Raw genomic sequence first — 21,755 nt, 5'->3', positions numbered from 1 at the left:
AATGTTCGTGAGATTATGTATCTCTCTTGAATTTCAACATCGACTGAAAAGTCAGCAAAAAATCGTAGACGAAGCCGAAGGCCTTTGGCCTCATCTGCGAGTTTTTTTGGTTACTATTATTAGTTACATGGTTCTTAGGAGTATCTGACTACCAGTATTGGTGTATAGTCAAATAGTTTTACTTAATTGTTCTACTGAAGATAATATCTGAGAACTACGTGTGATTAATGATGCCATCAGAAACATATAATGTATTGACGTGTTATTCTTTCACACCACCATGTTCACACGCGAGTTGGGGCGGTCGGGTAGCCTAGTGGTTAAAGCGTTCGTTCGTCACGCCGAAGACCAGGGTTCGACATGGGTACAACGTGTGAAGTCCATTTCTGGAGTCCCCCGCCGTGATATTGCTGTAATATTGCTAAAAGCGTCGTAAAACCATACTCACTCACTCAGTCACTCACACGCGAGTTACCTCCCTTTCTTGGCCTAGTTTACGGACAGGTCAGTTGATGGCTATATTAACACTCCCAATTCTGGCCATGGTAATGCTGTTTGATTTAAAATACCCATGATGGATATAGCTTGTGGAAACGCTACACTAGGTAAGGATGTCATCTGTGGGATGACTCCACGTCCTGCTACATTTTCATACAATCTGTTTTCCCCACAAACATTAAAAACATTCAATTCAGTCCAGTCATGGATGAATCAATGTATGATATAAATAACAACCTTTACAACAGGAGTCTGTTTATTTTGGAAAACACTGAATATAGGTCAAAACCAGCATAGTATCAGCAAATTGCAGGGGCCTAGCAGATAAAACAAAACGTAAAGAAGTAATGAACCTATGGCAAAAGAAGAGATTTTCTGTAATAATTATGTCTACAAGACATTCATATTTCTAAAGAAGATAAAACAATAGTTCAAAATGAATGGGGACAAATAATGAGAATAAGTCAAATGCAAGAGCAGTTGCCATTTTGTTTTGTTACACTTTAGAAATAAAAATCCATAGATTTAAACGATATGATAGCAGATAGCACAATAGCGGGCATAAGGTGAACTCTAACTTATATTTATTGGCCATATCAAGCTGAACCTGCTTTTTACAAAACTTTATTCAATTATATTGACGAATTTGAAAACCAATCACTGGTTATATGAGGAAATTGGAACTTGGTTCTCAATCTGCTGTCGATTTGGAAAATTATAAGCATATCAACAATCCCAAACCAAGAAAGTTAGTACAAAGTTAGTTGAAAAAACAGAAAGCGTTGATCTAATTGATGTTTGCAGAGACAAAAATCAAGATGCAAAGAAATACACATGGTGGAAGAAAAGGCCAAAACAGCAAGCTAGACTTGACTTCATTTGGACATTTAATACTCGTATACATGAAAACCAACCTGGCTATATCCCTGGGAAATGTATTAGCGAAAACATACCACTACCATATGATATCTTGTTTGAAACAAAAATACAAAATAAGCCTGGTTTACTATTACTTCCAGACTTTGCAAAAGCTTTTGATAAAACAAAAGCATTATGGATAGGGTCAATGACAGGCTGAGACATCAAATTATGGTACGATCTGAAACTAGACTGGAACACTTTACAATGCAGTATGAACATGCTTACAACGAACTGACGGATATAACAAAATATTTCTTGCTCCCGTCCATTTGTTGTATGTACGCTGTACATATGCTTATGACGAAATACAGTTTTAACGAATTAAAATTGGAGGGAATTTGAGGAAAAGAAATGTAACATTGATAAGTAAAATAACTGTTGTCAAAACCTTGGCCCTGTCAACCTAAGTACATATATTTTCCTCTCACCCAAACCCTCCAAGTGAATATATTGATGAACAAAATATTGTACAGATTCATCAGGAATGATAAAAAGGACAAAATATAATGAACACTATCAATTAGAAAATATGACCAAGGTGGACTGTGAATGATAGAGGTAAGTTTTTTTTATAATTTCCCTAAAACTGTCAATTCTCTAAAACTATCTTCAAAACAAAAACTGTTATAACCCTAGCATCTTTCCACTTAAACACATATTCCTATTTGGGGACAATATCGAAAACTGTATACACTTAGCTAACCCTTACTGGAGAGATGTTTTGGCTGCCTGGGGAACATTGTATAGACACAAAACTAACTGCACAAACATTGGAGAGGTACTATCAGAACTTCTTTGGTGTAACCTTTAGTTTAAAAAAAAAGATTTCATTATAATAAATTGTTTTTTAAAGGGAATTTACACTATTAAAGATCTCTGTAATGAAGATGATATATTGCCCTTTAATGGAAATACCAAACTGAAGGCACAATACTTGACTATTACCGGGTTAAAACATACCGAAATCCTGGAAAGAAGCTGTTAAAAATAATCACATTAACTTATATAATTAATATTTAAACACAATTTTGATGGACTAAAGGCTCAAGATATTTTTATGATAAAATTAACACTACAGCAAATCTCCTAACAGTATGGGATGGGATACTATTCTTGACTTAGATATATCATGAAAGGATGTTTCTATCAGATACAGAAAATGTACAATATATGTAAAATTACTTGATTTCCAATATAAATTTATTCATCGCATCATCTATACAAAGAAAGAATTGTTTAAAATGAACATTCTCGATGATGATCTATGCTCATTTTGTGAAACTGATACTGAATTCTTACTTCATGTATATTGGGATTGTAAGCATGTTAAAGAGTTTTGGGCCAAAGCAGAATCATTTTCTGAATGCAAAATGTTCAAAACAATTCACATTTACAAAATGCTCTGTTTTACTTGGGTAAACACGCTAACATTCTGTTAAATCACATACTGGAATGAAAAAAAAATATACATGTATCAAGCATTAAGAAAAACTAATTGTCACTTGAAAAACTTTCTGAAGATTTAATCGATATATTTTGGATAGAAAAAATAATTGCACACACAAATAATACAAAAAGACAGTTTGACAGAAAATGGTAACATTTGGCAAATGAATTTTCTAGTTCATATGATTAACTGCACACCTAGCTAATGGTGACCCCATTAAGCATGGCAAATATAGCCTGCTCGTTTCACCATTTGTTAACATTGTTGTACACCTGTAGCCAACTAACATTTGCTGTATAGGTATGTAACCTCCACCTAATAAGTATATTACATGTCATGTTACACAATGTAAATCTATGTAACATTAAAAGTATTAAAAACAACAACAACAACAAATCACATTGACACGCAGTCTAAAGACATGGTAATAATTACATCAACAGAAATAAAATAACCATTGGCTATCGTTAGAATGTAAAATGCTGCATTTTCATTGGATTATAGATGCAATGGATATTATACACTTTCATTTGAATGAACATGAATAAATTGACTTTACTTGATTGACATTTATGCTTATCTTATCTATGCTGAAGCGGAAACTTGCCCTAGACTCGCTAGGGGCGTCAATCAGTCATCCTTCATTACAAATGACGGACAACGTCACAAGGGACCGACAGGTCAAGCTGTGACACTTCACTATTTAGCATTATACCTTGTATTGTGTGACGTCAGTGCGCCAACTGTGCTGGACCTTGAGGTTCAGTGAGTGAGTGAGTGAGTGAGTTAGAGAGTTGGGTTTAACGCCGCTTTCAACAGTATTCCAGTCATATCACGGCGTGATAGCTTAATGTGGGAGGAAAGCCCGAAGTGATGCAGGTCTCAGACGTTTACCACTTCATTGAAACCCACAAGCACGAGTGTGGTGCTGACAAACCTAGAAACATAATCGGGGCGAACCGGGATTCAAACCCACAGAGAATCGCGGCGCCTTAGACGACTGGGCCACCCGTGCCCCCCTTGAGGTTCACTTTACTTTTAACTTCTAACTTTATATTTCTTTATGTGAATAAGTTATGGAAATCTGTATGCACATTGTAAATATATATACATATAAAGTACCTGTATGACAAAGTCAAAGTAGGAAATTACATCAAAAATATTTTTGTCACTGATGCGTCAAATTTGGGAATGTCTCCACATGTCTACTTTTTGAAGGCTTTACTGAGGCCTTGAATGTAATGTCCTGAATGTCCTGTTTGTCCGAAAACAATTAGGGCACTGTAGAACTAGTCAGGACATCAAGCGAATTTATTAGAGGTAAGACATACATCAACCTGTACGATAATAATGCATATATCACCAGTAGGTAGATTATTCATGGATGTAAATAGCGTAGTGATGCACAGTGGTAATTAGGTCATGTCTGACAAGTGCTGCGAACATTCAGTGATGGATAAACATTGCTATCAACAATGAAAATGTAACAATGTAACTTTCTATGATGCTGAAATCTTATTATTTACTTTAATGTTTTATTTCTTATGATTAAATTCACAATATTTTCCAGCAACATAGCGTCAGTGGCTGAAATCTTGGGCGATGGTTAACTCTATAAACAAGTGGAATTTACAAAACTATCAGTTGCTTTTATCATTTGGTATTGTCCTCAAGATGTACAAAGTGTCCGAATGGACGTCCGTGGGTCGATGCTCATGATATCAATCACTGGATTGTCTGTTCGAGACTCGATTATTTACAGACCGCCGTCATATAGCTGGAATATTGCTGAGTGCGACGTTAAACAACCAACCAACCAACCGAATAGATCAAACATGATAAACAAACTGATTTGACCTGATATCTTAGATTACAAAATTTAGGACAAGCATGGTTCAGACCGAGCGACAAATAAACCCTCATTCCAGGCATTGATATTGTCCTTTAATAATTCGGACAGTAACAAGATGGACTAAAATACTCATCAAATGCTAACTGAAAAAACGGACAAACATATTGTCAATATTGCCTTAAATTGTCGGCAGTGTATGTCAAACCAGGGAACGAATATCATATTACAGGTACAAATGCAAGAGATATAGGAACGTATACATTGTGTGCCTATGTGTCTGAATAATGCATGTATAGTGTAGACAACAGGAAAATACTTTATCATGACTCTATGACTTTGATGTGAAAACGGACATCCCAGTTATTAACAGTCATTATGCCAAACATAAACATAATTGACAGGTCACCGAAACCTTAGACATGATTTGTTTGTTTGTTTGTTTGTTGTTTAACGCCGCACTCAGCAATATTCCAGCTATATGACGGCGGTCTGTAAATAATCGAGTCTGGACCAGACAATCCAGTCATTAATATCATGAGCATCGATCCACGCAATTGGGATCGATGACAAGTCAAGTCAGCGAGCCTGACCACCCGATCCCGTTAGTCGCCTTTTACGACAAGCAAAGTCGCCTTTTACGGCAAGCATGGATTGCTGAAGACCTATTCTACCCGGAATCTTCACGGGTCCTTAGACATGACAAACAGCGGATGGAATAAGTCATTCAGTGCCATCAAGTTAAGTTACCCTTAATATCCAATATAATATCAAATCCAGAGATATACTTTAAAACACGCTAGAGGAAGAAATGAATCGGGAAATCTTCAATAAGTAGTGCATTAGGTATTTGTTTATCAAGGCAAAATGTCAACTTACTTTCTAAAAATAGCCACGATGCAAGAGTGTAGACAAGAAATAGTCCCTGACAAACATCGCTGTCATCATTAAAATACATCCAAAGATTGAACAGATATAATCACATGGTAACATGACATACATCAATTAATTAATTAAAACCACATTAATTAAATTTACAATATTTTACACCAACATAGCGTCAGTACCCACTCGTTCCTAGTCAACTGGATGACTCGGACCCAAGTGTTAGACAACCCGTTCAAACTCGTTCCTAATCACCTGGTATATTCGTACCTAAGTGTTGGACAACACGTACCAACTGGTTCCTAATCAACTGGATGACTCGTATCCAAGTGTTGGACAAGCCGTACCCACTCGTTCCTAATCACCTGGTTTATTCGTACCTAAGTGTTGGACAACCCGTACCCACTCGTTCATAATCAACTGGATGACTCGTATCCAAGTGTTGGACAAGCCGTACCCACTGGTTCCTAATCAACTGGATTACTCGTACCTAAGTGTTGGATACCCGAACCCACTCGTTCCTAATCAAATGAATAACTCGTATCCAAGTGTTGGACAAGCCGTACCCACTTGTACATAATCAACTGAATGACTCGTACCCAAGTGTTGGACAAGCCGTACCCACTCGTTCCTAATCAACTTGATGACTCGTACCCAAGTGTTGGACAACCCGTACCTACCTTTTCCTAATCAACTGGATGAATCATACCCAAGTGTTGGACAAGCCGTACCCACCCGTTCCTAATCAACTGGATGACTCGTACCCAAGTGCTGGACAACCCGTACCCACTTGTTCCTAATCAGCAGGATGACTCCTACGCCCAAAAGGCGAATCCGTACCCAATGAAACTACACATGATTTGTCACACCAAGGCAAACCTTTCTCCAGCAGAGAGAGAGATATCAGCTTTCAGACTGCAGCTCTCTAGGTGACGAGGCCACTTGAGGACTAATATCACAAACCACAGACATTGATGGGGTGAGCAATTAAGGCCACTTGAAGACAAACCTCAGACATTGACTGAGTTGAGCAATTAAGGCCACTTGAAGACAAACCTCAAACATTGATTGAGTTGAGCAATTAAGGCCACTTGAAGACAAACCTCAGACATTGACTGAGTTGAGCAAGTAAGGCCACTTGAAGACAAACCTCAAACATTGATTGAGTTGAGCAATTAAGGCCACTTGAAGACAAACAGCGGACATTGGTCGAGTGAATTGGTTGATTGTTCATTCACCAATGAATGAATGAATTTTTGAAATGTAAAATTAATGAATTTTAAAATGTAAAATGAATGAATGTTTGTATTGTATAATGAATAAAGTTCAGAAACGTATACAGGGTGAATGCTTGAAATGTAAAAAGAATGAATTGGGGAAATGTAATAGTGCAATGAACAGATTGTTATGAAAGTGCAGGTCAGAATATATGAGAATTTAGTGTTGAATAAATGATTAGAAACATGTTTTCTTGCTCTGTACCTGTTAAAGCAATCCAGTTTGGGGCATTTTGCTTTAAAAACCTAAATGGGTAGGGGTAATCCCAATTTAGATACCGATCCTTCAAATTGGGGCACGGGCAAGCCAAATAAAACATGACAGCACCAAAACAGATACGAATCTGGCGAGACTTTTTGTTACGAGTTAGCCATTTTCGTTGGGTACAAATCTTCATGGTTACGGATGGTTTAGTATCCTTCATGATTACAAGGAGACACGCGTATAATTTACGAAAATATATATCTTTAAAACACATTCTGTCCAAAACCATGGCTTGTTTCTTTTGTGTCTTGGGTAGTGATTATTGCACTCCAGACTTCGGTAGCATATCATAAACTTTAGTGTTTATTCCCGTGACTGGGTCCTTGTCAAACTGACTCACTCAGTAATGTACTCGTTCTTTTTATGGCTGAATTTTCATTCACCTCGGCCAGATGTTTAAACCAAAGGAGGTGATTCACTATGGACACGCTGCTTCCCTCACATGTCCACATTCATTGTTGTCTTCATCAGTTAGAGACAGATCAGCTCCCTCCAACACAAGAAGATCATAAACATCAGAGTGTCCTCTTTCAGCTGCAATCATAACTGCTGTTTGTTTCCGTGACCCCCCACGTCTGTTGATGTCAAATGTTTTCAAGGACAGGAGGTGTTTCACTATAGACACGTTACCTCTCTTACATGCCAACATCAGACAGTCCATGTTGCATTCATCAGGAAGTGACAGATCAGCTCCCTCCAACACAAGAAGATTATAAATATCAGAGTGTCCTCTTTCAGCTGCCCTCATAACTGCTGTTTGTTTCTGTGACCCCCCTCGTCTGTTGATGTCAAATGTTTTCAAGGACAGGAGGTGTTTCACTATAGACACGTTACCTCTCTTACATGCCAACATCAGGCAGTCCCTGTTGCATTCATCAGTAAGTGACAGGTCAGCTCCCTCCAACACAAGAAGATTATAAATATCAGAGTGTCCTCTTTCAGCTGCCCTCATAACGGCTGTTTGTTTCTGTGACCCCCCTCGTCTGTTGATGTCAAATGTTTTCAAGGACAGGAGGTGTTTCACTATAGACACGTTACCTCTCTTACATGCCAACATCAGGCAGTCCCTGTTGCATTCATCAGTAAGTGACAGGTCAGCTCCCTCCAATACAAGAAGATTATAAATATCATAGAGTCCTCTTTCAGCTGCCCTCATAACTGCTGTTTGTTTCTGTGACCCCCCTCGTCTGTTGATGTCAAATGTTTTCAAGGACAGGAGATGTTTCACTATAGACACGTTACCTCTCGTACATGCCAACATCAGGCAGTCCCTGTTACATTCATCAGTAAGTGACAGGTCAGCTCCCTCCAATACAAGAAGATTATAAATATCAAAGAGTCCTCTTTGAGCTGCCCTCATAACTGCTGTTTGTTGCCCCCACCCTCGTCTGTTGACGTCAAATGTTTTCAAGGACAGCAGGTGTTTCACTATAGACACGTTACCTCCATCACATGCCAACATCAGGATGTCCCTGTTGTCTTCATCAGTTAGTGACAGATCAGCTCCATCCAAAACAAGAAGATTATAAACATCATAGTGTCCTCTTTCAGCTGCCCTCATAACTGCTGTTTGTTGCCCCCACCCTCTTCTGTTGACGTCAAATGTTTTCAAGGACAGGAGGTGTTTCACTATAGACATGTTACCGCCCTTACATGCCAACATCAGGCAGTCCATATTGTATTCATCAGTAAGTGACAGATCGGCTCCCTCCAATACAAGAAGATTATAAACATAAGAGTGTCCTTTTTCAGCTGCCATCATAACTGTTGTTTGTTTCTGTGACCCCCCTCGTCTGTTGATGTCAAATGTTTTCAAGGACAGGAGGTGTTTCACTATAGAGACGTTACCTCCATCACATGCCAACATCAGGCAGTCCCTGTTGCATTCATCAGTTAGTGACAGATCAGCTCCCTCCAACACAAGAAGATTATAAACATCAGAGTGTCCACTTTGAGCTGCCCTCATAACTGCTGTTTGATTAGACAACCCCCATCGTCTGTTGATGTCAAATATTTTCAAGGACAGGAGGTGTTTCACTATAGACACGTTACCGCCCTTACATGCCAACATCAGGCAGTCCATATTGTATTCATCAGTAAGTGACAGATCGGCTCCCTCCAATACAAGAAGATTATAAACATAAGAGTGTCCACTTTCAGCTGCCCTCATAACTGCTGTTTGTTTCTGTGACCCCCCTCGTCTGTTGATGTCAAATGTTTTCAAGGACAGGAGGTGTTTCACTATAGACACGTTACCTCCATCACATGCCAACATCAGGATGTCCCTGTTGTCTTCATCAGTTAGTGACAGATCAGCTCCATCCAAAACAAGAAGATTATAAACATCATAGTGTCCTCTTTCAGCTGCCCTCATACCTGCTGTTTGTTGCCCCCACCCTCTTCTGTTGACGTCAAATGTTTTCAAGGACAGGAGGTGTTTCACTATAGACACGTTACCGCCCTTACATGCCAACATCAGGCAGTCCATATTGTATTCATCAGTAAGTGACAGATCGGCTCCCTCCAATACAAGAAGATTATAAACATAAGAGTGTCCACTTTCAGCTGCCATCATAACTGTTGTTTGTTTCTGTGACCCCCCTCGTCTGTTGATGTCAAATGTTTTCAAGGACAGGAGGTGTTTCACTATAGAGACGTTACCTCCATCACATGCCAACATCAGGCCGTCCCTGTTGCATTCATCAGTTAGTGACAGATCAGCTCCCTCCAACACAAGAAGATTATAAACATCAGAGTGTCCACTTTGAGCTGCCCTCATAACTGCTGTTTGATTAGACAACCCCCATCGTCTGTTGATGTCAAATATTTTCAAGGACAGGAGGTGTTTCACTATAGACACGTTACCGCCCTTACATGCCAACATCAGGCAGTCCATATTGTATTCATCAGTAAGTGACAGATCGGCTCCCTCCAATACAAGAAGATTATAAACATAAGAGTGTCCACTTTCAGCTGCCATCATAACTGTTGTTTGTTTCTGTGACCCCCCTCGTCTGTTGATGTCAAATGTTTTCAAGGACAGGAGGTGTTTCACTATAGGCACGTTACCTCCATCACATGCCAACATCAGGCAGTCCCTGTTGCATTCATCAGTTAGTGACAGATCAGCTCCCTCCAACACAAGAAGATTATAAACATCAGAGTATACACTTTCAGCTGCCACCATAACTGCTGTTTGATTCCACAACCCCCATCGTCTGTTGATGTCAAATGTTTTCAAGGACAGGAGGTGTTTCACTATATACACGTTATCTCTCTCACATGCCAAATTCAGGCAGCCCCTGTTGTCTTCATCAGTAAGTGACAGATCAGCTCCCTCCAACACGAGAAGATTATAAACACCATAGTGTCCTTTTTCAGCTGCTATCATAACTGCTGTTTGTTTCTGTGACCCCCCACGTCTGTTGATGTCAAATGTTTTCAAGGACAGGAGATGTTTCACTATAGACACGTTACCTCCCTCACATGCCAACATCAGGCAGTCCCTGTTGTCTTCATCAGTTAGTGACAGATCAGCTCCCTCCAACACAAGAAGATTATAAACACCATAGTGTCCTCCTTCAGCTGCCCTCATAACTGCTGCTTGTTTCTGTGATCCCCCACGTCTGTTGATGTCAAATGTTTTCAAGGACAGGAGATGTTTCACTATAGACACGTTACCTCCCTCACATGCCAACATCAGGCAGTCCCTGTTGTCTTCATCAGTAAGTGACAGATCAGCTCCCTCCATTACGAGAAGATTATAAACACCATAGTGTCTTTTTGCAGCTGCCACCATAACTGCTGTTTGTTTCTGTGACCCCCCACGTCTGTTCATGTCAAATGTTTTCAAGGACAGGAGGTGTTTCACTATAGACACGTTACCTCCATCACATGCCAACATCAGGCAGTCCCTGTTGTCTTCATCAGTTAGTGACAGATCAGCTCCCTCCAACACAAGAAGATTATAAACACCATAGTGTCCTTTTTCAGCTGCCATCATAACTGCTGTTTGATTCGACAACCCCCCTCGTCTGTTGATGTTGAATGTTTTCAAGGACAGGAGATGTTTCACTATAGACACGTTACCTCCCTCACATGCCAACATCAGGCAGTCCCTGTTGTCTTCATCAGTTAGTGACAGATCAGCTCCCTCCAACACAAGAAGATTATAAACACCATAGTGTCCTTTTTCAGCTGCCATCATAACTGCTGTTTGATTCCACAACCCCCCTCGTCTGTTGATGTCGAATGTTTTCAAGGACAGGAGATGTTTCACTATAGACACGTTACCTCCCTCACATGCCAACATCAGGCAGTCCATGTTGTCTTCATCAGTAAGTGACAGATCAGCGCCCTCCAACACAAGAAGATCATAAACATCATAGTGTCCTCCTTCAGTTGCCAACATAACTGCTGTTTGATTCCACAACCCCCCTCGTCTGTTGATGTCGAATGTTTTCAAGGACAGGAGATGTTTCACTATAGACACGTTACCTCCCTCACATGCCAACATCAGGCAGTCCATGTTGTCTTCATCAGTAAGTGACAGATCAGCGCCCTCCAACACAAGAAGATCATAAACATCATAGTGTCCTCCTTCAGCTGCCATCATAACTGTTGTTAGTTTTTGTGATCCCCAACGTCTGTTGATGTCAAATGTTTTCAAGGACAGGAGATGTTTCACTATAGACACGTTACCTCCATCACATGCCAACATCAGGCAGTCAATGTTGTCTTCATCAGTAAGTGTCAGATCAGCTCCCTCCAACACAAGAAGATCATAAACATCATAGTGTCCTCTTTCAGCTGCAATCATAACTGCTGTTTGTTTCCGTGACCCACCACGTCTGTTGATGTCAAATGTTTTCAAGGACAGGAGGTGTTTCACGATATACACGTTACCTCTCTTACATGCCAACATCAGGCAGTCCCTGTTGTCTTCATCAGTTAGTGACAGATCAGCTCCCTCCAACACGAGAAGATTATAAACACCATAGTGCCTTTTTTCAGCTGCCATCATAACTGCTGTTTGTTTCTGTGACCCCCCACGTCTGTTGATGTCAAATGTTTTCAAGGACAGGAGATGTTTCACTATAGAGACGTTACCTTCCTTACATGCCAACATCAGGCAATCCCTGTTGTATTCATCAGCAAGTGACAGATCAGCTCCCTCCATCACAAGAAGATTATAAACATCATGGTATCCTCTTTCAGCTGCCAACATAACTGCTGTTTGTCCCCGTGACCCCCATCGTCTGTTGATGTCAAATGTTTTCAAGGACAGGAGATGTTTCACTATAGAGACGTTACCTCCCTCGCATGCAAACATCAGGCCGTCCCTGTTGCGTCTATCACTAAGTGACAGATCAGCTCCCTCCAACACAAGAAGATTATAAACTTCATAGTGTCCTCTTCCAGCTGCCATCATAACTGCTGTTTGTCCCCGTGACCCCCATCGTCTGTTGATGTCAAATGTTTTCAAGGACAGGAGGTGTTTCACTATAGACACGTTACGTCCCTCACATGCCAACATCAGGCAGTCCCTGTTGACTTCATCACTAAGTGACAGATCAGCTCCCTCCAACACAAGAAGATTATAAACATCATAGTGTCCACTTCCAGCTGCCATCATAACTGCTGTTTGTTTCGACCACCTCCCTCGACTGTTGATGTCAAATGTTTTCAAGGACAGGAGGTGTTTCAATATAGACACGTTACCTCCCTCACATGCCAACATCAGGCAGTCCATGTTGTCTTCATTAGTAAGTGACAGATCAGCTCCCTCCAACACAAGAAGATTATAAACATCAATGTGTCCACTACCAGCTGCCATCATAACTGCTGTTTGTTTCGACCACCCCCCTCGACTGTTGATGTCAAATGTTTTCAAGGACAGGAGGTGTTTAACTATAGACACGTTACGTCCCTCACATGCCAACATCAGGCAGTCCATGTTGTCTTCATTAGTTAGTGACAGATCAGCTCCCTCCAACAGAAGAAGATTATAAACATCATAGTCTCCTCTTCCAGCTGCCATCATAACTGCTGTTTGTTTCCTTAACCCCCTTCGTCTGTTGATGTCAAAAGTGTTCAAGGACAGGAGGTGTTTCACTATAGACACGTTACCGCTCTTACATGCCAACATCAGGCAGTCCATGTTGTCTTCATAAGCAAGTGACAGGTCAGCTCCCTCCAACACAAGAAGATTATAAACATCATAGAGTCCTCCTCCAGCTGCCATCATAACTGCTGTTTGTTTCGACAACCTCCCTCGACTGTTGATGTCAAATGTTTTCAAGGACAGGAGATGTTTCACTATAGACACGTTACCTCCCTCACATGCCAACATCAGGCAGTCCATGTTGTCTTCATCAGCAAGTGACAGATCAGCTCCCTCCAACACAAGAAGATTATAAACATCAATGTGTCCTTTATCAGCTGCCATCATAACTGCTGTTTGTTTCCTTGATCTATCTCGTCTGTTGATGTCAAATGTTTTCAAGGACAGGAGTTGTTTCACTATAGACACGTTACCTCCCTTACATCCCAACATCAGGCAGTCCCTGTTGTCTTCATCAGTAAGTGACAGATCAGCTCCCTCCAAAACAAGAAGATTATAAACATCATTGTCTCCTCTTCCAGCTGCAATCATAACTGCTGTTTGTTGCCACCACCCTCGTCTGTTGATGTTAAATGTTTTCAATGACAGGAGGTGATTCACCATAGCCGAATTACCTCCCTTACATGCCAACATCAGGCAGTCCATGTTGTCTCTATCAATAAGTGACAGATCAGCTCCCTCCAACACAAGCAGATTATAAGCATCATAGTGTCCTCCTTCAGCTGCCATCATAACTGCTGTTTGATGCCTCCACCCTCCTCGCATTTCTATGGTTATGTGTTCACATGTCAACAGATACTCTACAACTGATACATGGCCGTTGCTAGATGCTATGTGGAAAGCGTTCACTTTGAAATAATTTCTGAGAGTAAGATCTGCTTTGTGTGAAACAAGGAACTTGATGATTTCAACCTGCTGTGACTCAGCACACACCATAACAGGGGTGTTTCCCTCACCACTGCGGTCATTGATGAGGTGTTGAAACTTCTCAATAATAACATTTACTATATCTTTGCTTCCTGATTTACATGAAAGATGAAGACAGTTGTACCGATCTTCGTCTGTTGCTGAAACATCAGCTCCCTCTTGGAGGAGGAAGTTGAACACCCCCAACTGTCCTGCTTCAGCAGCAATCATCAGCGGAGTCCTCTCTCCCTTTGTCCTCATGTCTACATCGTATTTCCCATGTTGTTTGAGTACAGCAGCAATATGTTGCAGGTGCCTGAGATTGCCATGTTTTGTACAGCCTATGATACTCTCATAGAAGTCAGCGAGTACAGAATGTGAAAGGCTTCCCTCTCTACTCATCAGTGACAATGTGTGTTCAAACAGTGAATGGTAAGTTGACAGTGAAACCCAGTATAGAAAACATTCGCCTGAGTTCCTATCTTTTCTGTGAACAACATCTGGCAAGTCTGCCGTCATCTGTGTCAAGAAGCCGGAGACTATTTGAGCACTGCTGAATACAGGGTGGCCTACTGTCCATCTGAAGCATCCTTCTTGGACACCCTCCACCAATCTGCTGATCACTAACGGGTGGAGACTTGAGGTGATGTAGATCATGTTTGTGACATCATCAGTGTGGGTTGTCTGCTGGTGATCAGCCTTGTTCAGCCTCACTCTTTCATATAAAAACTGCAGGGAACAATGTTCCAGTAACAAATCTTCATTGAGATTCCCCAAGGCACATGCTGCAGCATCATAGATGGAGGGATGGGAGAAGGAGGCTACATGATTCTCCACTGTACAGTAGGTGCCAGTACAGTTGCTGATCTCCCTGCCAATGTCTGTCCGAGTGCAAGACACGACATCCTCCTTTACAGCCTGGAACAGTTCAGTGAGATTCTTCTCCTTCCCCTTAAAAGAGGCAAGGTTCAATTTCCCTCCACACAGGACGAGGAGAACCAGAGCTGCCGACCTGCTGCTGCCTTCACGGACAATGGTGTCAAGGTCACCTCTCAGGTAGGTCACAGGGTTCTGAAAGAAGTCGATTATGTTGTGCATCTGGAAGGCTGGGTTTGTACAGTATAGTTTACAGATCAGAGGAAAGCCAAACCTGCTGTCTTGTAACTGAGTAATGGTTTTCATGTCCTTATTGGAAATATCGCACATTTGGCATTTCCTGAACAATGTCAGAATATGTTTCTTTTCTTCTGTGGTTAAACAAGTCTTGATCATATCAACAATGGCTTCCGGCTTAAACAGATTTACTTTGAACTGATGCAGTCGTGCACATCCTTCATTCCAGTTGTAGCTTCTGGATGTGAATATAAAGCGAAGCTTGTAGTTACACACTAGTGTCTTTTCATCTTCACATTGCTTCTCATCTTCCTTCTTCCTTCTTTTGTTAATTTTCTTCTGGGGTTGTTTTTCCTTGGCTTTCAGTTCCTTGTCTCTTGTAAAGTGCAGTAAAACATCAACCAAGGCATTGAACATTTTGTGTAACTTCTCCAAGCTGCTTGGAAATGCAACAGAGCCAAAGACATCGTCAAACACAAGCAGCATGTCACACTTCCGCTTAATGACGACATCCCTGTCAAACTCTTCAATACTTTCAACAAACAATACTTGATACTTTTTCTTCATATATGCTTCACAGATCCTGAGAGCTGCACTAGTTTTCCCGTCTCCAGGGGCTCCGCAGATGGCCACGTGGTTGTGCCTTTTCAGAAGTTCTTTTGCTTTGTCAAGAGCATGGGTTTCCACAAACATATCACTGAGCTGGTTGATCCTAACACTGAGACACTCTGAAAACAATGACATCAAATATAATGCGTATATGAACATCATATTTCCTTTTCTATTTAAAAACTTAAATTGTAATTCCGTGTTTGCTAAATCTCAGGTTATGAGTTTAATTCTTGAGAACATGTAAAGCTATTCACAATGGCTTGTTTCATTGCCTCTCCTACCTTGAGATATACAGCCTTGATGTCTGCCATCCTCCATTGCCACGTTAGAGGAGTTGGACAGGTCGTAATGTGAAACTGTAGAAGCTGGAGCAAAAATGAACGAAGTTAGGGTGTATTCCACTGAAATACAACATCTTCTTGTCAGATTCTTTGTTTTGTTTACATGCTGAGGGAAATGATGCAAGTCTTAGATGTTTACCACTTTGGTGAAACCAAAAAGTACATTTCTGATTCTGAAAAAGCGTGGAACATAATCAACATATAAATTTAAACAAAAGATCACAGGTTTCTTCAACAACCATGGGACGGAACTCTACACAGTGAATTATGGTGCCTAGATGACCTCCGGCCTCTTTTTGTTTTCCTCAAAAAGAAAACTAAGTCAGATTTTGCATACAGCCTCACCAAAGTAGTTGTGGGTTGTTGTGGAAATGGACTGTGCCACCTGCTGCTGACTTCCCTCTGTGGCAGCTACAGTATCTGTGAAAGGTCTAGCCACAGTGCCATCTGGTGTTGATGTATTGAGTTGTCTCCCCTGTTGCTGACTTCCCTCTGTGGCAGCTACAGTATCTGTGAAAGGTCTAGCCACAGCGCCATCTGGTGTTGATGTTGTAGTGAGTTGTCTCCCCTGCTGCTGACTTCCCTCAGTGGCAGCTACAGTATCTGTGAAAGGTCTAGCCACAGCGCCATCTTGTGTTGATGTATTGAGTTGTCTCCCCTGTTGCTGACTTCCCTCTGTGGCAGCTACAGTATCTGTGAAAGGTCTAGCCACAGTGCCATCTGGTGTTGATGTATTGAGTTGTCTCCCCTGTTGCTGACTTCCCTCTGTGGCAGCTACAGTATCTGTGAAAGGTCTAACCACAGCGCCATCTGGTGTTGATGTTGTAGAGAGGTGTCTCCCCTGTTGCTGACTTCCCTCTGTGGCAGCTACAGTATCTGTGAAAGGTCTAGCCACAGCGCCATCTGGTGTTGATGTTGTAGTGAGTTGTCTCCCCTGCTGCTGACTTCCCTCAGTGGCAGCTACAGTATCTGTGAAAGGTCTAGCCACAGCGCCATCTTGTGTTGATGTATTGAGTTGTCTCCCCTGTTGCTGACTTCCCTCTGTGGCAGCTGCAGTATCTGTGAAAGGTCTAGCTACAGCGCCATCTTTTGTTGATGTTGTAGTGAGTTGTCTCCCCTGCTGCTGACTTCCCTCTGTGGCAGCTGCAGTATTTGTGAAAGGTCTAGCCACAGCGCCATCTGGTGTTGATGTAGTGAGTTGTCTCCCTTGTTGCTGACTTCCCTCTGTGGCAGCTACAGTATCTGTGAAAGGTCTAGCCACAGCGCCATCTTGTGTTGATGTATTGAGTTGTCTCCCCTGTTGCTGACTTCCTTCTGCAACATCTACGGTATTTGTGGAAGGTCCGACCACAGCGCGATCTGGTGTTGATGTTGTAGTGAGTTGTCTCCCCTGTGGCTGACTTCCCTCTTTGGCAGCTACAGTACCTTTGAAAGGTCTAGCCACAGCGCCATCATGTGTTGATGTATTGAGTTGTCTCCCCTGTTGCTGACTTCCCTCTGTGGCAGCTACAGTATCTGTGAAAGGTCTAGCCACAGCGCCATCTTTTGTTGATGTTGTAGTGAGTTGTCTCCCCTGCTGCTGACTTCCCTCTGTGGCAGCTACAGTATCTGTGAAAGGTCTAGCCACAGCGCCATCTGGTGTTGATGTAGTGAGTTGTCTCCCTTGTTGCTGACTTCCCTCTGTGGCAGCTACAGTATCTGTGAAAGGTCTAGCCACAGCGCCATCTTGTGTTGATGTATTGAGTTGTCTCCCCTGTTGCTGACTTCCTTCTGCAACATATACAGTATTTGTGGAAGGTCCGACCACAGCGCCATCTTGTGTTGATGTCGTAGTGAGTTGTCTCCCCTGCTGCTGACTTCCCTCAATGGCAGCTACAGTATCTGTGAAAGGTCTAGCCACAGCGCCATCTTGTGTTGATGTTGTAGTGAGTTGTCTCCCCTGTGGCTGACTTCCCTCTGTGGCAGCTGCAGTATCTGTGAAAGGTCTAGCCACAGCGCCATCTGGTGTTGTTGTTGTAGTGAGTTGTCTCCCCTGCTGCTGACATCCCTCAATTGCAGCTACAGTATCTGTGTAAGGCCTAGCCACAGAGCCATCTTGTGTTGATGTTGTAGTGAGTTGTCTCCCCTGCTGCTGACTTCCCTCAATGGCAGCTACAGTATCTGTGAAAGGTCTAGCCACAGCGCCATCTTGTGTTGATGTATTGAGTTGTCTCCCCTGTTGCTGACTTCCCTCTGTGGCAGCTACAGTATTTGTGAATGGTCTTGCCACAGCGCCATCTTCTGGCACGTTGTCGTCAGTTTCCATCCTCCAAAAGCATTTCAGATTCCAAGAACATGAAGGAGACTCTGAAACAAACAAAAGGGGGGGCATTAACCTATGGCTTGATGGTTTCTTCTGGGTTAAGAATCACATTTAGTGTTCAGGATACTTATAATAAACAATTACTCAAGTTGTACTTTTTAGCATGCAATGCAAATGGACCAGTAGTAGTAGTAGTAGTAGTAGTAGTAGTAGGAGTAGTAGTAGTAGTAGTAGTAGTAGTAGTAGGAGTAGTAGTAGTAGTAGTAGTAGTAGTAGTAATAGTAGTAGGAGTAGTAGTAGTAGTGGTAGTAGTAGCGGCACAAGTGGTAACCACGGTTCTAGTGAGTGAGTGAGTGAGTGAGTGGTTTTACGCCGCTTTTAGCAATATTCCAGCAATATCAAGGCGGGGGACACCAGAAATGGGCTTCACACATTGTACCCATGTCGGGAATCGAACCCGGGTCTTCGGCGTGACTAGCGAACGCTTTAACAACTAGGCTACCCGACCGCCCCACCACGGTACTAATCTGGAAGGGGAACAAAGTATGACGGTATAACCAGGGTGGAAACAAGTCACACACCTGGAGCTCAGTGATGTGCTTCAGCGGTTTTGTCAGACACGATCTGTCTAAGGTCTAAATGAATGGGTATGAGTATATGTGTACATGATAACTTTGATCCAGAGGATCAATTACAGTGCAAAGAAATTTTGTACCTGCACTGTCATAAAGCACACATGCGTAACCAAGAAGATATAACAAATTGTAATTTGCATGTGGTACTTACAGAGTCAGGAATGAGAATATTTATGCAATATAAAAGTAGAAGACAAAAGAAACCCTCCTGTTCTGGCAAGGTAAACAGATTTTCAAAACTCCAAGCCATCACACTAATTTCAACCATGGTGCTAGCATCATGTTGCACGTTACAAGGATGACATACCTTAATTCAAACAGTGTTTTCCAAGTTACAGAATCAAATAAACTGTAAATTCCAACTTGAGTCATGTCAGTCATGTCAGTCATCTTTACAGTCGCCATCTTGGATTTTCTGACGTCACGATTTCTGATCATGTTACCGTAGGTCATCTATAAATAGACCTGTCAAGGTTAACTTTGGAGCGGCAATTTTGACTTTTGACAAGCATGGTAATCCTAAGAGATTTTTATTTTATAGCTTTTAATAAAAATGGCTAATATTAACACTTGGTCTGCTCTCTAAGTATTTGATTGCGGATTAGTAATTATTAACTTTTGAGGACATCCGGATGACGTCTGACAATTCCGAGATTCCGACATCCATTCCGGATTCATTTCGACGGAATATTCCAAGATCGTAATTATTCAAGCATACAAGTTACAGTTATTGCAAGTCTCAAGTGATTTGTCGTCCGTATAAAATATTACAATTCACAGTCTACATTTAGATGTTTTGACAGACGTCGGTTGCCTTCGCGATCCAGGGTTGGGGGTGGGAGCTCGTTCCGACCGGATTGTTTACTTTATCATTATCATCATTGCGTGATGATGCCATCACAGTCAAGGGTTTTTATCAACCGATGTTTACAGGGACCTCTCTAGAATCGATTCTATATATTTAATTCCAAACTTTCATGCTGACTTATTTTGCTATTAGACAGCTCTCGGGGGTGTGGCTTCAGTGTTATTTGTTCTGGGTCACAGACAAGTATGCGTATGCGTATTTCCAAGGAACTCGATGCTTGCCTGTATAGCATAATATATTCGGATAGAAAAAAATCACACCTCTACATGGAATTTTATGCAATAAATATCTTATCTAATCTAATGATTCTTTGTTGTATGATAGTGTGTGACAGTTGTGTAAGGGGGTATTGGTGGCCCAGTCGTCTAAGATGCATTTCGCTGTGCAGGGCACTCCAGAAACCTATGACAGTGTGTTTGAATTCAGGTTTATGTTTCTAGGTCTGTCAGCACCATTCCCGTACTCATGGGTTTCACCAAAGTGGTAAACATCTGAGACCTGCATCACTTAAACAATTCGGGCTTTCCTCCAACATCAAGCTAATATGCCGTGATATAACTGGAATACTTTTCAAAGCGGCGTTAAACCCATCTCACTCACTCATTCATTCATTACTGTGGTAGACGGTTCCGTTTGGTAAGCAGGGTTCGTGTTGTGATTACTTCCGGTTTAGATTTGAAGTATGTTCAGAAGAATATTACGATGTTGAACCCAATATGGTGAATATATCATGCAACGTATTATTTTTTAGGAAAATAATTGCAATCTACAGACCATCTCTGCCGGAAGTTACCAACAATGTCAAAGCAACCGAACATGTAGAGTTGTAAAGGGTTTGAATCATGCATTACATACAGTGAATTACTTGAAACAATACTATGCTCAACTTTGCAAGTACCCTACATGACATTATCAAGACGAATAAGTTCTCATATCAAACCAGTTGTTTGACATGTGTTGTTTATTGAACAAAGTCATACTGTATAGAAGCCTGGTATTTCATCGTGTTGAATAATTAGTTGCAAAAGCATTGTGAAGAGAGAAAGATTGAGTGCGCGTCACCTGCATGTTTGACCTGACCGCCTCCCTGGCAGCCTGAATAACTTACCATACACTGAAAGGTAGTGCGCAATAGAGCTATTCATCCGTATAATCACTCACCCTCCAAACCCGCGGCAGCTCACAGCTTGAATAAGATACGAAGTACAACATTACCAGGCCAGTGCGTGATAAAGCTCGACACCAAGATATAGCTAGAGGTGATAAAACTTAATAGTTTATTCTTACAAAATAAAGACCGGTTAACTTTAGCAAAGCGAGATATATTTCCCCTAAATGAACAAAATGAACAAATTGCATACATTGTCTCCATTACGAAACAGAATGTGTCAGGTTAAAACATGCCCAGATCAAAGCGCGCTCCTTCAGTCAAAACAAACTAACCTGTTAACCTCCCTGCGTTCAGGGCGGGGAGGAATAAGGCACGAACATTTATCCTGAAAATAACTGTCCTGTATGATAATAATCAATTATATTGGTTACATATAAAAATCAGTGTGAACTGTAAAATTTGTTTGTTTAGATTGTCAAATGGAACCCTCAACTATTGATAGAACGAAGCGTTGTATTTTCTGTTTCTAAGTATAAACCCTTTAATATAAATTCTCAAGGTCTTAAATCAATTTGTGTCTATATTGTCTACACAGAAAAGT

At 41.4% G+C, this 21,755-nt stretch overlaps 1 protein-coding gene across 1 annotated transcript; it reads right to left on the bottom strand.

Annotated features, from left to right (window-relative positions):
* Nucleotides 1-5,291: 5,291 nt before the first annotated feature.
* Nucleotides 5,292-18,543, bottom strand: LOC125374880. Its single transcript, XM_048386567.1, has 4 exons — nucleotides 18,465-18,543; nucleotides 16,584-17,780; nucleotides 16,179-16,262; nucleotides 5,292-16,013 (listed from the first exon to the last, which is right to left on the bottom strand). The coding sequence occupies exons 1-4, from the start codon at nucleotides 18,541-18,543 to the stop codon at nucleotides 7,561-7,563; spliced, it is 9,813 nt and encodes a 3,270-aa protein (XP_048242524.1). The 3' UTR covers nucleotides 5,292-7,560.
* Between the last annotated feature and the right edge of the window lie 3,212 nt (nucleotides 18,544-21,755).

The sequence above is a fragment of the Haliotis rufescens genome, unplaced genomic scaffold, assembly GCF_023055435.1.
Source record: "Haliotis rufescens isolate VD_foot unplaced genomic scaffold, xgHalRufe1.0.p SCAF_6, whole genome shotgun sequence".
NCBI lineage: Eukaryota > Metazoa > Mollusca > Gastropoda > Lepetellida > Haliotidae > Haliotis > Haliotis rufescens.
This window is presented reverse-complemented; position numbering and strand designations above follow the sequence as displayed.

Bases quoted from the DNA above. Each gene is read 5' to 3' on its own strand.
- LOC125374880 (XM_048386567.1), bottom strand. From the start codon at position 18,543: ATGGAAACTGACGACAACGTGCCAGAAGATGGCGCTGTGGCAAGACCA. The intron at 17,781-18,464 runs GTCAGCAACAGG...CATCAACAAAAG, and splicing joins TGTAGCTGCCACAGAGGGAA to ATGGCGCTGTGGCTAGACCT. The intron at 16,263-16,583 runs GTGAGGCTGTAT...TTTTTGCTCCAG, and splicing joins AACAACCCACAACTACTTTG to CTTCTACAGTTTCACATTAC.